General features: G+C 34.5%; 1 protein-coding gene across 2 annotated transcripts in view; it reads right to left on the bottom strand.

Annotated features, from left to right (window-relative positions):
- LOC150086061 (phospholipid phosphatase-related protein type 1-like) overlaps window positions 1-17,845 on the bottom strand; it is a 112,334-nt gene that overhangs the window by 31,553 nt on the left and 62,936 nt on the right. For both annotated transcript variants that reach the window (XM_090373681.1, XM_090373680.1), the window contains exons 3-4: window positions 16,357-16,513; window positions 4,408-4,525 (exon numbers count right to left, since the gene is read on the bottom strand). In XM_090373681.1, coding sequence (XP_090229807.1) covers window positions 4,408-4,525; window positions 16,357-16,513 — 275 coding nt within the window. The remainder of the gene's footprint in view (window positions 1-4,407; window positions 4,526-16,356; window positions 16,514-17,845) is intronic.

Genomic DNA, 17,845 nt, shown 5'->3' with positions numbered 1-17,845 from the left:
CCATGTTGGTTCTCAGTTCCTTCCTGTTCCTGGTATGGGTAACTTAATCAACTGAATTATGTAGATTGGGAATCCCATATTAGTCATTGTTTCCCATAGTTTCTCATGTTGAACACAATCAAATGCTTTTGAATCAACTGGAACATTGAATTCTTTACATTTTTTAATAATCAGTTGTAGACTTAAGATCTGATCTCTGGTTCCTCTGCTCCTTCTGAAACCTGTTTGCTCTTCTGGCATTTCTTCATGTTTTCTTGAGATTCTGTTTAATATGATTTTAAGAAGAATCTTGCTAGTGTGAGAAATTAGGCTAATAGTCCTGTAATTTGAGCAAATTTTCAGATTTTTTTCGGTAAGGTGAATGAAGAATTGATTTCTTCCAATCTGATAGCCACTGTCCCGTTTCCCAAATCTTTACAATCATTTTATGAAAAAAACTCTGCGCCCTTCATACCTGTAGCTTTAATCAATTCCGCTGGGACGTCATCAATTCCAGGTGACTTGCAACATATCAGTTCTCTGATGGCTTTTTTGACTTCTTCCTTCAGTGGAACTGGTTCATGATCACACTCTGGAAGAGGGGTGTCAGATCATTAGTGTCAGCAGGTGCTTGGAAGAGCTGCTCACAGTATTCTTCTCACCTTCCTTTGTGTTCTCCTCTGTTAATTTCCCCTCTGGAGTCCTTAATTTCATTAAGTTGTGTGTTTATAGGAGGTGCAATCAAAATGTTCTGGGATTCCAATTATGGCATGCCTTCTGCTTGACCTCTGTGGCTACATAAAAGTGTATGCACAGTACACTTCATTGAAAATGTAATATGCTAATTTTTCTCTAATCATTCAGTGCAGCTCATGAAACAAAATCAACTTTGAATATGGCCCCTGTACAGGAAAAAGGTTGGACCCCACTGCTGTATGTGGAATATCCCCTCGTGTTAAGTTTTGAAGCAGTGCAGACATTTCAATTTCCAGAGCTCTTTTACACATGAGGGTGATAACCCAATTGTCGTAATGGTGACTTATGCTTATTAGACAACATAAGAGTATACCTAACTATTATGAAGTACAGTGCCTTATTAAAGTTTTGGCTATAGCTTATAATTTTCAATACTCACCTCTGTACTCAGAGGTGGGTATCAAAAATATAAGCTACAGCTAAAAATTTAAAGAAATAATAGTACTACAAGTCTTTCCTAAAATTAATACAAGTACAGTGCCATAATTTATTTTTTTTGCAGACTTGTGAATTACTGAAACCACACTTTATTTGCTATTGCAAAATTAAATATTTCAAAACATTGAAGAATAAAAACTACATTAAGATAGGTTACACAAGCAGTTTGTTTCTGTAATGTCAGAAGTCTTCATTTTCATTGTGAGACTGTCACTAACTTGGGATTAATTGCTCTTCACTGATTTTGTAGAATGTTATGCTACTGACCAAGCATACACACTGTTTACTAGGCACATAATGGGAAATCTTGAATTTTAATTTTTTCTTGACCTTTGCCAATATAGCAGCAACTATGGATGTGGGTTATATTTCTATGCAGTTTAAATTTGACCATAAACCTAGAAGCAATTTTTTTTGGCAGAAGATTCTGTTATAAACAGTCCACTGATTTTATCATAAGTTCTTGTTTCTACAAAATTTCTTAATCAAGAACAAGTCAGTCCCCCCCCCCCCCTTCCTTAATACTTCATCCTTTCCTTAACATCATTCTTCTTGAATATCTGGTTGATTACACTGGTCAGAAAAAAAAAATAATAAAATAATTCCCTCTGTTAAAATTTAGGGCGATTCTTGTAGATTTTCACATTGCTGAATTCAAATATAGCAGCCATATTGCTGTAACACCCACCAATTATAAGGGAGAAGGGATTAAAATGAAAATTACATTTCTAGTAAAAAAAAAGATTTCATATACTGTATTTTATGAAAATGTTATATACAGTAACAAATATTGAACAATGAGTCTATTAACCTTATTCTATTTACAAAAATATCTGATAACAAAACACTTATTTTGTCATTTTTTGCCTTTTATAATCATCATCCATTGATGTCTCCCGTACGAAATTCCAATGGTAGTCTGCTACATATTTGGACTCCATTTTCCCTGGTATCTTTTTTCCATTTAAAAAAAAAAATGGATCTTTCAGAGACCACTCCCAAATTTTCAGGATAAGTCTAAATGGGAACGTAAGTAATGAAGCTTTAACGACATGTTACAACCCAACCCTCTGTACACTAAAATTAGCTCATCCACAATTTCACTGTAATTTGTTTCTCATTGCCTAAGAAGTTCTGGCAGACATTTCCGAATGACTTCTAGGTTCTTATTTCTGTAGCATTTAATTTTTTTAGTGAATTTCTCATCTCAGAATAGCAGTTTTATTTGAGGACCCACAAAAATTCCTTTTATCTTGGCCTCACTGATTTGAGGAAAGTTTTGCCTCAAACAGAAAAATCCCTTTTTTTGTCCATCACTTTCACAAAAATTCTTATCAAACCTAGCTTGATGTGCAATGGAGGTAAATAAATTTTTGACTTATCCACCAAAGGAGGATGTGATACATTTTTCTGGCCTTGTGCATTTCTGAATGGTCTGGCCATTTTTTTTTTTCCCCCTGTAATGCAATCCTTCACTCTGCTGTCTCACTCACACAAAAAGCAGTATTTTTAGTGTATTCACCTTGCAACCCAGTAATCAAAGTTACCACTTTTAGGTTGGCACAAATATTCCTTTTGTATTCTTGATAGCATATTTTTTTTTGCAAAAGAACCTGTAGGTTCTAGTGTTTCCTTCATGTGAACTGCATGGGTCAATGGTATAAATGGATACTTATTTCCATTATAGAGTAAAACTGCTTTCAAACTGAACTGGGATAAGTCAGTCAATGAATCTAGAAGGCTCACACTGTTTCTTGAGAATACAGTCGAAAGTTTTAGAATCTTCCAGAAATATCCTGACCTTTCCTCTGCACATACCAATATTCTAGAATGTTCCAGAACATTCTTGAATGTTGTAGAAAGCTCCCAAATGCTCTAACAATCTCCTGCATGTTCTAGAAAAAAAAATAATAAATAGATAAAATAGATGAAAAAAACAATTAAAACAACTATAGATCTTGGTTTTCGGTCATTAATCTACAATATTTGAAAACTGAGGGTGATGAGAACTTTTTAAGCACATCTCAGTTTATGAATATATTTGCTATGAGCATCTGTCAAAATATTTCAGGGAGGAAATTGATGTCAACCAATGTTATTTTAGGAATCAATCATTTCCTACACAAGCTTAGTCTGGCTCTTCCTCCACCCCCCCTCCCCTAGAGATGAAGAGAGTAGAAGACCAACAACCTTTGTCTCCCACCCAGTGTTAGGTGAAGAGCTTAAAGATTACCAGAAAAAAGGTGTTTATAATGTGGGTAATAGGAAGCTAAAAATTAGACTCCCCCCATAAAAGAAGGGGGGGGAAAACAGTTTACAGGATTAACTGCTTGTTGTGGCAAATGGTAGACAGGGTCATACCATAAACTGAAACCAAACTTAAATATTCTGAAGATGCCAGGTTGGGAAATATGTCATGAAACGATGTAGCTTTTTACTAAATTGTAAACCAAAAGAAGACTATTTACATCTTTCATAATGCAGTCCCTGCTATGGTGAATAGAATTTCCATACTACATATACCCCATAAATAGGCTGTTCTTTACTGCATATACAAGGAATTAGAATAAGTCATAAAAAAAAAAAAAAGCTGTAACATGGGGGGGGGGAAGAGATTTTTAAGATACTAATTTTTTTGTAACCCAACTCAAAAAGGATATTGCTATTTATTTAACATAGTGTTTACCATTCTGGTAGTATTTGCCACCTCAGACAGCAGGTGAGTGCATTACCAATTTAACTAAACAGTTGCATAAGAGTAGCTTTATGAAAGAACTGTAATGCCTAAAGTGTAATGCTCAAATGTAATGCTTAAAATTCTTTTAGCTGACTTTCCCATTTCATTGACAAAATGCCCTTGTAAACTTGTAGGTATTATGAAAACTTATTAAAACCACACTATCATAATCCTAAAAACAAAGGATTTATTCCTTAATTTTTATATAAACTGCTTTCATTTTTTAACATGCCAGTAGTATGATTTTAATAAAAACTTTTAGGACTGCTTGAAAAAAAATTAAGGGTACAAAAACATTTAAGGTATTAGTGTAGATAAAAGCCAATACATAAATATACTATACAGGGTAAAAATGTTAAGTTTGCATTTTCTCTCCATATTGTGTTTTGTATTAAATGCCCGTGTTAACATTAATTTAATATACCACACTATGATTACATTTATAGAATATTACTTAGCATTTCAGTTTAGGATAGTTGACTCTGCTATAATATTACCTGTAAAACGTACAATTCTCCTAGTTAACTTGTGCATCTTACATGGTATACAGCCTGCTCTAACTACTTTCCGTGGCTTGCTGGAAAACACAAAGGCAGCCAGCTCACCAAGCAACAACTGAAAAACAAAGATTAAAATTAAAAATGGTTGCATTACTTAATCTTAAGTTACTTTTATAACACTAAGGCAGTTTATTATTATTAATAAACCAACCTATATAAGATTTTAGTGTCAAGTATCGTGCAGTTCATTAATGCAACAGTATTGGCACAGCACCTCAGTGCCCCTCAAAGATAAATGTTCTCACATTAACTGCTATTCTACAATTAAAATTCTGAAATTTCTTCTGGTCTTGTAAATATCAAATTTTTACTGCAGTAGTTTCTGCAGTGATTTTATTATGATTTTCACATAGAAATTGAGTGTGAGAATTGTCAGGTGACTTGCCACTGTTTTTACTACTACTTGGATTTTGATTGAAGAATGGCATGGTACCAGACAAGCATGAATGCTATGTTTGCCTAAAGTTTCAGGTTGTTTTCCTCTCTCCCACTAAGTCAATAAACATCTACCTGAGTTACCTGTCAAATCTTTAAAAAATTACCCAAGTTATTTTTGAAAGATTTGTTTTTACAGCATAAGGGGAGTAACACAAAACCAAGTATTTTCTCAAAATGGCTGCTACTCTATGGGAAGCAACAGATGTAGTTTCAAAATTTGCTCACAATGAAGGATGCTAAAAGTGACATAAATTTTGAGAAAAGCCTGAAAAATGGGGGTAACTAATAGTGTTGAATATTTCCCCCCAGGGGCTCACATCTGGTGAGTATTGGCTTGGCACACCCAGGGTCCTGAGCTGGATTCTCTCTCTCTCTCTCTCTCTCTCTCTCTCTCTCTCTCTCTCTCTCTCTCTCTCTCTCTCTCTCTCTCTCTCTCTCTCTCAATAATAATGTTTTTTCCAAACTTTTTAATAATATTTCTGTGCACATAAATATTGTTAAAAATGCTATTATTTTGCTTCAATTGAAAAAGTTGATTTTGTGACTATTTTTTTTTTTTTTTTTTTTTTGAAAATGAAAAAAGGTATAAAAACACTTATAAAAATTTAGCCTTCTTAAAACTTAAATACAGTAAGTATTGTAATCTGCTGAAAAAGACAATTGTTGGAATTCTTCTAGAAAAAAATTCTATAATTTTTTTCTTTTTTAAATAATGGGCATGTCTCAGGTGTTTCATTTTGCTACAAATGGAGGCAGCACCACCTGGTTAAGGAACTCAACAAAAATAACAGGTAAGCCCCATGATTATTAAGTTAACAGACTGTATGGTATTTTAATGTTTCTAATAGTTACACCAGATCACTTTTGCATGTGGTAAAGAATTTCTTGTGCTAGTTTTACAGTTTTAGTCCTACAAAAGTAGGCAAACTATTTTGTTACATCTAACAACATCACTCAGGTCACCCTGCAGATTTTTTGTTGTTCTGTCCAAATAAACAGCAGAAACAGTTAAGTCCCAGCAATGAACTCTGTGTGACTCTGCTCTTAAAATAAATTCACAAAGAGTGGTGGCCACTTAACTACTATCATCACTGCTCACAATGGATACTGTAACACCATTCTGGTTTGTTACATAACATGTATGCATGCAGAAGTATTATCCTGATGAGCAATCAGTTACATAAAATATAATTTAGAGCCCTGCCTATGACTTATCCATCCCTTTATTCATAGTAATCTGCACCTAATGGCACACTTCTCCAATTTATACAATTGTTCATATAGTATTATGTCAAGAGCTTAGCTGAAATCTGTCATACTTATTTGCATCCAGTTTTTTTTTTAGTGACAACCTCATATTAGTAGCTAATCTCATTAGACATATATCTCATTAAAAATCATGCTAAAATTTCTATTCCTGTCCAGATGATCCTATGTTACATTCTTAATTAAGGACTCCATAATTTTGCACATATCAAATCGCCGACCGGGCTAGCCGGGTGGGTAAAGTGCCTGCCTGGCAACCCAAAGGTCACGGGTTCGAATCCTGCCTTGGGTTTGGATCAAAGTACTGCAAAAACCTTGGGCGGTGCATTATGGCCACAGAAGCTGATGTGCCAACAACTAACTAAAAAAAAAAAAAAAAAAAAAAACATCAAATCTATAGGAATTTTATCTTTACTTACAAATTCATACAAAGTACTCTGGTGTCTATAACATAATGAACCAGATTTCATCATATGGAAGTAAAATTATTTTGTAAACCATTACACTTTCATCATCTATACCTCAACTCATCTGCCAATGTATGATAAATAAAATAATAAATATATTTTTGCACAAATGTGAGTTTGGAACTTTATTCCTGAAATCATGGGTTGTGGGGCAAGGGAAGCAAGGTACAGTATAAATTTTCCTATCTGAAGACAATTGATCTTATGTTAAATGTATCAATCATACTGGTGTGTTGGGGGAAGCACTACAACAGTATATATGATGTCAGTTCACTTGTGAATGATCAAAGCATAAAAACTGAAGTTAATTGAGTTTTTTTTTTATATCATCTTTGTCATAACCTGAATAATATCACAATGATTAATAAAAAAATTAAAGGTTAACAAATCTGCCATATAAATATGGCTATTAAGTCACTGTAGCTGATCTTTTGCACCAAGATTTGAGAATAGCAGCAATGGTTGAACTACATTTATGCAAAAGACTCCAGTTATACTTTCAATTCAGGACAAAGATGTATTTCAAGCCTTAATATTTTTTATATATATAAAAAATAGAATGCCATCATTTCCTTGAAAATGATAAAACTTAATCACTATACACGTGTTCAATCATCTGGCAGAAACAAAACTCATCAGCTATGTTGGGGAGGGGGGGGTAACCTTGATTCTTTAACAAAGTTCAGTTTAAGAGAGAGAAACCTGGGTAAAAATCTCTTGAAGATGTTTCAAATTACAGCCAAATCAATGAAGTTGTTTGATGCCATTTCACTGGTTTAGTGGTTAAAATAAACCAGTCACAATAAAGTTGGGATCTCCTCTGGTCCTTTGGGACTGTAATTGATTATTTTTTTAAGGGTCAAAATGAGCCTTATGTGCTTGTCAATGGGAGTTAAGAATTAAAACTGCTTTTAACTCCAATATTAAAAAGGAAGAAATATATATATATATATATATATATATATATATATATATATATATACACACACACACACACATACAGGAAACCCCTGTATAACATGGTACTTCTACAACACTGGTTCGCTCTAACACGATTGATAAATTGCAGCAATCCCCGCACAACACTGTACTTATATAAAACTGTATTTTTGAGATTTTGTGTAGACAAAACCCTGCTATTATGTTGGATGTAATTTTTTAACATTTCCACTCTTTGAATCCCTGCTGTTGATTCACTAGTCAACAAAAAAAAAAAAAAATAAAAAATAAAATATTGAGAAATCCTTTTATTTTATTGGGAAATCCCTATGTTACATTCTGTGCTATTGAACTTGTTTGTTAAACTTGTGGAAAAATCTAGATTTCAAAGTTTTATTACCATTGGATAGCACACCAGACCATCCAAAAGATGGAAATTATGTTCCTACCACCACAGTTGTACTGGGTTAATACAACTTCCTTCATTGAGCCAGATTTTATTTCAGATCAAGGCATTACATCCACCTTTAAAACTCATTACATTAGAAAATCGTTACAATGGATTTTGAAAAAAAAATTTATTCCAAATCCATTGAAGTAATGGAGGCATGGAAACATTTCTCAGTTGTGGACTGTATTAGATTCATAGCTTTATCGCTGAAAGAAGTAAAACCGTCAACGTTAAAATGTGTATTGGAAAAAATGTATGGCCAGAATCAGTTCATTCAGGAAATATGGTCGAACTGGAAGAAAACGGAATCTGTGCGAAGTAGAACTTGCTACGTTGGTAGGAGGGGAAGGTTTTTATGATATGACTACTAAAGTGTGGGTTGATAGAATTTCCCTCCAAGTGGAGAGCAATTCTATCAACCCACACTTTAGTAGTCATATCATCAAAAGTAGTCTTGTAAGATAGAATTGATAGAATTCTATCTTCCAAGCAGTTGATAGAATTCAGTCGATGACAGGAGGAATTTGGGTTTTTCGTCCAGCAAAATAGAAAATCTACCTCAGGCCACATGCAATTTATAGACAATAAACAGAGTAACATGGCCTTAGTTGCCAATGCTCCTAAAAAAATTAAAAAAAGATGATTACTGAAGACATTCAAGAATTACTGATAGAAAAAGAGGCTGGCAAACGGATTTGGTGGAAGTGCCATTGAAGGCAAAACCAAATCAATTCAGCAGATGAAAATTTTAAAACTTCCAAATTTTACACTAAAAAGCATAAGGGGAAGGCATAAGATGAGCAATTAGAATCTTATTTTTGGAATGCAGATTCTTGAATGAAAGGAGCTCAAAGTTCAAAAGGGAGCTTCAAAAATGCTTAGTTCCATACGATGAAATTCAAAGATTTATCAGGCAAAAACAAACAAACCAAGATTACTGATTTTTTAGAGAGCAGAAGATACACAAAATCTAGAATGGTGTTTTTTTGTTAATGAAAGTGTATTTTTGTTAGCTTTTGGAATGTAACCCCCCCCCATTTTGTTCTTTTTCTTAGTCCCATATAACACAGTTTCGCACAACACGACATCTTATAGGAACCTAACTGTGTTATACGAGGGTTACCTGTATGTATATATATTGAAAAATAAACTTATAGATAAAATGGACATGGATTACATGTCCCTTTACCTATAAGTTTATTTGTACACTACTGAATAATTGAGAAACTAATACATTTAGTAGTCAAGACAATATAAAAGCTGTAGGAGAAGTTTAAAAGTGAAGAAAGCATAAGGAACCAATAGAATCTGAATTGTACCAAAATAAGAACCTGAGGTGCTCAAATTATATTTATAAAAATGAAAGCAGATTTAGGTGATGTTCCAGAGGATTGGAAATGTACAAATCTTTCTCAAATTGGTTCTAACGGTAATTTGAACAGCTGGAGACTTGCAAGTTTCACTTCTGTGGCAAAGAAGGGCAATAAGATTAGTGAAAGGAACAATAAGGTATGCCTACCATGAAAGGGTTGAGTTCTGAAAATTACAGCTTCTGGAAACTAGATATCTGCAAGGCAATCTGATGGAGGTGTTTAAGGCTCTGAATGGATTGAGTAAGCTAAAATTGTTGATGCCATCCTTACTCTAGCTAAGACAACACATGAGGGAGGAAAAATTTAAATTAAGGAAGGATGGTTTCAGGATGATGCATGGAAATGGGAAGTTTGAATAAATTTAAGAAATAATTAAACAACTTATTGGAGGGGACAGACAGGTAATGTGGGTTTTTTTTTTTTATTTTGTTGATGCTGTATAAGCTTGTTTCCTTGCATCATTTGCCAATACTAATGCTAAAAAAAAATTATATGGAATCTAAAAAAGTGCAGTCTCAATTAACACTCATAATATCATTATTCTTAGGGTCACCATGATAGTAATTATATAAGAGAGTTAGTGTGGTTTTCTTAAGGACAAATTTGTCTGACAAACCTGATAAAGCATTATGAGGTAGTCAAGGGAATTAGATACAGAGAATAATTTTGATATTACTTAGATTTTCTAAAGGCTTTTTACAATCTTACATGAATAAGTTGTACACAAGTTTAAAACTGTGGCATTAGGGGGATTATAGCACTACAGTGGATAAAGGGCAATATCTTGCATTGTGTTCCTTGAACCATTCATGCACAGTGCAGGCCTGATGACATGGCATATTATAATCCCAGAAGATCCCATTTATGTTCTGAATAAAATGCAACATGGGGTTCACATGGTCTCCTAAGAGTTGCTGGTAGATAGACCTCTCCAGTGAAACATTGGTCCAGACAGACCAGGGGTCCTAGTTCTTATCAACAAAAGATGCACCACATTAAGCAACCACTGCCACCTAACTGCAAGCTATGCAACAGTTCATTACAGATGGTGTGGTCATAGGTCAGTGATCACTGAGTGTAATTTCTTTTAAAAAATACCCATAAGTTTCTTCAACTCAGTTTAAGTACGGTATTTCACTATACATCAAATTATCCTCTTTCTCTTTGAATTTGGAAAAAAAAAAAGTTTTAATTATGGATAGTTCACCTTTCAATGGAAATTTAATATTGGAGCTCCTGAATACAGTGAAATTTCCCTTAACAAGTACCTCCCCAAATGGAGGTCTCTTGTTGTGGATACTCAGGTTTATCCTCTTCTGCAGTCAGAAGTTCTCCAAAACAGGCACTCTAATATGGATGCAAACATTGTACAAGTTTGTGCAATAGCATCATGTTATTATGCAGCAAACTCTAAAATGGCATTGTTTTAGGTATATCTTATATTGCGAATACCTTCACAACAAGATGCCAATGATATTGCACTACCTCGAATAAGTAACGCTTCACCAATGGAGAAGACTATTGTTACTTATTCTCAGCGAATACTACCACCCAGACAGTACCGTTTCAAGGCTATATGGCCTATCTTCAGTGGGTGGGTGGGTACATCGGTGATTCAGTTATGAAGTTTAACTCCACAATATGAGAGATTGCCTGATGGTGCATGAAGTGAATCAGACTAAAATGCTTTTAGGACTTAAGCCTCAGGCTGTGTGAAGATAGGCCAAATAGCCTTGAATTGGTGCCGTCTGGGTAGTGGTATCCACTGAGAATAAGTAACAATAGTCTTCCATCTTAAGAAGGTATTCACAATATGAGATACACCTAAAACGATGCAGTTTTCAGCTATTTTGCGTGTATATTGCAAAAATTTGTACATTGTTAAAAACTTTCACGCAGCCTGAGGCTTAAGCCCTAAAAGTGTTTTAGGATGCAAACATTTTAACAGGCATCTTTTTGGTGTTTTTGACCTCTCTAGATGGGAGATTTTTCAAGGCCAATTAAAATATACATATTTTTGTTAGTCAACAGGCATTTGCAATGAAAGCAAGTGTAGGTTAAGGTCGCTACACTAATTAGATTTGATGGTCATGAATTACTCATGGAACAGATAGCACATGTTGTTAAATGTACTCACCACTGCTGGTAGGGAATGTTTTCAAACTTATTTTGGCTATGGTATAGTTCCACTGTTGGGGATTTTGGCAATAAAAAAAAAAAAATTGCCAAACTGAGAAATGTTTTCAGAATAACAAAAAACACTGTAGCAAGTCTGCCTACAGATTCAGTTTGTGATATGTAGATAAAAAAGTAGAAAGAGCTACAAGGACTATTCAATAAAGAATGATCATAATTTTTCATGAAAACCATACTGTTTGCTATTTCTAGCTGAGCTGAGAAATTTAAAATCAAACCAAATCAAAATGGCTTATTTTAATTGTGTTGCTCGAACCAGTCATGCAAGCTCGATGACATGGCAAGTGCACATTCTCCTAAGAGCTACTGGTAGATCCATCAAGCTATGTCACATAGCAACTGCACAGTTGACTCTTGAGCACAGTGACCTTGGCAGTCCATCAAGTTTATGCTTTTCAGTTTCACCAATGTGACAATGAACGTAACATGCAAAGAACAGTATGCTGCTCTCAAATTGTTTCCATCTTAAGAAAACATCAACTGAAGCATATGAAATGTTAAAAGAGACTTATGGCGAATCTGTGCTTCCATATTGACAGCTTGCAGGTGGTTCAGATTGTTTAAAGATGAGCATAATTCAATCACAAAATTTGGAATCCTGGAACTCCAACCAATGCTGTATGCACAATATTCTCCATGACAATTTGCTTATGACAGATTTGTGCACACTGGGTTCCAAGACTACTCACCTGAGCAATAGCAAGTTTGCATAGTAGTTTGTCATGAGCTGCAACAGATGGTTACTAAAGATGGTGAGGTTCTGCACAAGGTGATAATGGCAGATGAGACATTGCTTCATCGTTTCGACCCAGAGAGTAAGCAACAAACTATTTAGAAATCTACATAATTGCCAACACTGAAAAAAAGCAAAAGTTGTGGCTTCTGCAAGAGACGTTATGGTCTTTTTTTTTTTTGACATGTGAGGAGTAGTTTATCAGCATGTGCAACATCGTATGATCATTACAGAACCTTACTACAGAACTGCACTGCACACTTTGTGGGATCATATCTGTCACACAGGTAGGTGGATGTCGCATCATGACAATGTAAAACCTCCTATTGCCCATATTGTCATCAAGTACTTAACTAGCATTAATGTCAAATGTGTTCCTCATCCACTTTGCACCCAGAAAATTTCTCCCCCAAAGATAAAGGAGCTGTGAAGAAAACATTCAGTTGTCAGAAGTTGTAAAGACATCTGATGTGATTCTCAAACACATATAATAATAATAAAAAACCTTCCACCGTGTTTTTGAAAAATGGCAGAAATGTTGTAGAAGTGCGTTTCAAGTGGGAACTGCTTTCAAAAGGAGCATCAAAACATTAATAAAAAGGTATGTTGTGAAAAAAAAAAAAGTTAAGTTATGATCATTCTTTAAACAGCTCTTGTATAATACATTTCCTTAAAAAAAAGGGGGGGGGGGAATACGTGTGCGCACACAATTTTTACCAGTAGACAATGAGAATTTATGTTCACATATATAGGTCAGACAAAACTAAAACGTGTGAATGGGGTGCGATATAATTCTGAAACAATTAGGTGCTAGAGGAAGGGGTTTGTTTTTTTTTTTTTTTTCACTAACTGAAAAATTATGCTAGGGCAGAATTGCAATCATGATGGAATTTACCATCCCCAAGAAGGCACAGTGCATATGTTGGTTTGACAATTTGCAGGTTGGCACCATTGTTATGGATAAATTTCCAACACAGTTTAAATAGAAGTCTCCGAGTGGATCCATAGTTATGCAATGGTACGGGAAAATTCACGAATGATGCCGTTTGTGCAATCACCATGACAGAGGGGAATGGCTGAACATAGGCCAGTGAGGGCACAGTGGAGCTGGTTTGAGGAACTTTTACATAAGCTTAGGGAAATCCATGCAACATGCCAGTCATGAGCTAAATATGTCAAGGCCAATTAAATCACTGTTTTCAGATGAAACTATACAAGTTACAGCTCATACAGAAGCCACTGATCAATGCAACACCAAGAAGATGAAATTTTGTTGGTAAATACTCCATAATATAACAGCTTTGAAATTATGCTGCTATGTACTACATCCCATACATTTTCTGTTACACATCTTCTATTACTTGGAAGTGGTTTTAGATTTATATCACATACCCTATTTGTGCAAACCCTGTACATTTGATAAAAATGCTAGGAGGTGTTTAAACATTACTTTCATTACTGCTTTAGCAACAGCAGTGCCCAGCTTTTTGACTGAGGGATGACAATTTTCTGTGCCATCATTTACCACTTCCACTAGACAACGTAAACTGGTGGTCATTTAAGTAGCTACAAATGAAGCTTGCTTGTTTGTGTATACAGATTTTTCCTTGGAATACTGGCTGAAGTTTTTCTTGATATGGCATTCATTGCTTCCTGATTTTAAGAAATCAGATTGCTTGCTGTTTACAGTTTGGTTGTATTCAGAAATTTAAAAAAGACAGGGGTTTGGACCCATTACAAGGGAAGGTTATATACTATTACATTAAAAAAAAAAAAGTGATCAAAAATGAACATGGAGTAAAATTAGTTATCTAATTATCCATAATGAAAATGAAAAGATCTGAACAAAGCCATTTATATTCATTTTTATGAAAGCTAATTGTGTTTAGCTAATAGTTGTTATTTATTAAAATTTAATTACTTGAAACACATACGAACTATGCAAATTATTGGAGGGGATGAACAGGTGAGGTAGGAAGTTTTTTTTTGAAAAAAAAAAAAAAAAATTCAGAAAAATTTTCTAAAAAAGAAAAAAAAAAAACCCCACCACCTCTGGATAAGCAACCAGTTACAATGAATAATTTTTCTGAATTTTTGAAATTGGCTACACTAACCTCTGTAAAGGGAACTACTTATAAAGCAGGATTTCTCTGACCCAGTAATGTCCACTGTATTAATTTTTTTCAAAATCCATTTCCATTTGTATTAGAGCAAGTCTTTTCATTTTACAAAAATTATCAATATTCTCTCAAACTCTTGAGATGTGAAATATTAACTACCTTGCTCGCCTCTGTGGGCAGGATGGTTAATGACATTCATCAGGATGTACTGCTTAAAATGTGATCTAATAAACTAGTCATCTGAGCTGAGAAGTGGCAACTAAAGTATATTATTAATCAATGGATTTGGGTGGCACCCAAGATAACATTTGGGCACTACCAAACAAGGTAATCAATAATGAAGACATCTGGGAGTAATTATAATGTCATGAAATCATTAGCAGTGTACACAAGATGCCTGGGCAACTCAGCATTTTCAGTTATAGACAGCAAGAACAAAAGTGAATATTCCATTATATAAAGAAATAGTTAGGCCACATCAAATACCTCATGCAGGTCTGGAAACTTCATATTGGGAAGGACACAGATCTGTTGGAAAGGTTGCAGAGAAGAGCAGCAAGATTAGTTGGTCATACAAAAGGATATTCTTATTACAAAAGGGGGAAAAAAAAACATTTAAAGCATTGCATACCAAACTTTTGGCACTAACAACACTAGTACATGCCACCTTTTTTTGTTCTTAATTTCATTTTTTCAGTAGCTTTGAATTTTTATAGCGAATTGTTTGAAATTTAAGTTCACTTAATATAAATTTATTAAAATAGCTGTGGAAAGACATGCAACCATTGCTTGTCCAAGGTAATCAATAATGAAAAACAGACTTGAAAACCTGTTTGTCCACAGAGAGAATTTGGAATCAGTCAATATTTGTATTTAAATAAATCTTTAAAAACATTATAATACTAAATCTATTTACTAAATAATCAAACATTTGAGAATTGCTAGAATGCATTTTGCTAAGTTCAAATATGAAAAAGTTTTGTTTTATAACTAGAATTGTCTTGTTCTAAAATCATCCCAGAAATAATACACAATCATTTACTAAATTCTGATATTTTTTATTCCATTGCAAGTCTATAGCTTTGAATTTTTTTGCCACTAAATGATAAACACCTTATTATTAAGAAAATAACTTTCTGGCAAAAAACTGTACTATATGGACAGCTATTACAGATTCAGAGTCAATGAAAATTTCAGTTTGAAATTTCAAATCAGTCAACAAGTGGAATTGGTTGGTTCATCTATGAGGCAAGCATAATTGGCAGATCAGATTAGCTTTACTTTGCCAAACAGGAAATTAGTTTTAATACAAGCATAACTTGATTTTTCCTAAAAATTAAATCTTTTCAATTTCTTAAATGTAGTTTTCTTTACAAGGGTAGGGGAGGGTTATTAAACCTCTCCCAGAGCCTTTCAATTCACTATGCTGCCACTGTGAAAAAAGGAGCTACACTTCATTCATCTCGAGGAGCCCCTTAATCTACAATTGCATTGTCACCAAGTTTTACTATTTACCCCCACTGATTTGGAGCAACTGATGATAAATTTAGGTTAATAGTTTAGGATAAACACAATAAGGCCCTGTGTTTTGATCCATTTTTCAGTCAAAGAAGCATTCTCTCATGGCTAAAAAGCTAAACATGAAAAATGCCTTTAAGGAACTTTTGACATGGAAGGATCTAACACACCATTTTTATCCTAAATTAACCAAGAGTGTTTATATATATATATATATCACACACACACACACACACACCTGCTTCAATCAATTATCTTTTTACAAAATTAAAAATGTTTTGTTCTTCCATTCTTGCTATCCACACAATGAAATGTCTTTTTACTAGTTTATCAAAAAGGCATTTTCAAACAAATTAATAAAACCAAATATATTAAATAAACTTACCACGCTGATTGGAGCAGACACAGCAACTATATAGAAAATATTTGTGCGTATAGCCAAAGGAACATGCTTGCTTTCAGTAGAAATTTTGGCAGGGAGTGATAAAGCAGGATCAAAAGGATTATAATTTCTAATATACACAGGAAATGTTGTCCGAAATCTACATAAGAGAAAGAAAAAAAAAAAAATTGTTTACTTCAAAATAAAAACTGAGCTTGCATGATTTCAGCATTTTGGCCTATTTGGATGTTGGTATATTAATAAAATTTAGTTGATCTAAGATAAATCTAAGGACATTTCATTTAGAAATTAATGCAAATAGCCAGTCACTTTTGCAATACATAAAAATAAACTTGATTTAAAATGAAGGAAGAGCACTATTTTTGCTCTTCGTTGCTTTTAGTTGAGTTTGTACAATTAAGCATACAATATCAACACCTACAGTAGCAGCCATATAAATGGCATCATTTATATTGTTTCTCTGGGATAGAAGTAACCCCAGAGAAACGTACCAACTGTGTGGTACTACACTTCAGGTGGTAGAAAATGAAAAAGACCTGGGAGTAATTGTGCAGTCAGATATGAAGTTTTCTGAGCAATGCAAACAGGCTGCCAGGGCAATGCAAACAGGCTTCCAGGGCAGCCTGTCTGCACTGCTCAGAAAACTTCATATTTTTTTCACATGGGGTGTTGTCAATGATATACAGGAATTTTGCTAGCAGGGAAAAGGTGATTGTCCCTCTGTATAAGGCAATGTTCAGGCCATGCCTTGAGTACTGCATGCAGGTCTGGAGGCCTCATTTAGGAAGGATGTAGATTTGCTTGAGCGTGTACAGAGAAGGGCAACAAGATTGGTGAGGGGAATGAAGGGATCCTCTTACCAGGAGAGGCTTAAGTTCTGCAAATTGCAGCAGCTGGAGACTAGGCACCTGCGAGGTGATCTGATTGAGGTGTATAAGGCCTCGAATGGGTTGAGCATGCTGAATTCTGATGGGATTCTTCCACTTGTTCAGATTACGAACCTAAGGGGGCATAAATTGAAATTGAGGAAGGACAGATGTAGAATAGATGTGTGGATATTTGCCTTTAGCCAGCGGGTGGTTAATTGCTGGAACAAACTTCCATCTGTTTTTATTATTATTATTATTTTTTTCCCTTGTTAGTTGTTGGCGCATCAGCTTCTATGGCCATAATGCACCTCCCAAAGTTTTTGTATTTTTTACTGTGATCCAAGCCCGAGGCGGGAATCGAACCTGCGACCTTTGGGTTGCCAGGCAGGCACTTTACCTATCTGGCTAGCCCAGTCGGCCTTCCATCTGTTGTTGAAGTTGATAGGTTAAATAAATTTGAGGAACTGGACAAACATTTAGAGGGATTGTTTTGTAATTTTTTTTTTTTTTTTTTTGGCTGATGCTGCATAAGCTCATACACTTGTATCACATGCTACTACTACTACTATTAAGTTTGGTGAAAATCATGACCAGAATGACTG

This window comes from Mastigoproctus giganteus, chromosome 5, assembly GCF_048544385.1.
Source record: "Mastigoproctus giganteus isolate SK-2022 chromosome 5, ASM4854438v1, whole genome shotgun sequence".
Classification (NCBI taxonomy): domain Eukaryota; kingdom Metazoa; phylum Arthropoda; class Arachnida; order Uropygi; family Thelyphonidae; genus Mastigoproctus; species Mastigoproctus giganteus.
This window is presented reverse-complemented; position numbering and strand designations above follow the sequence as displayed.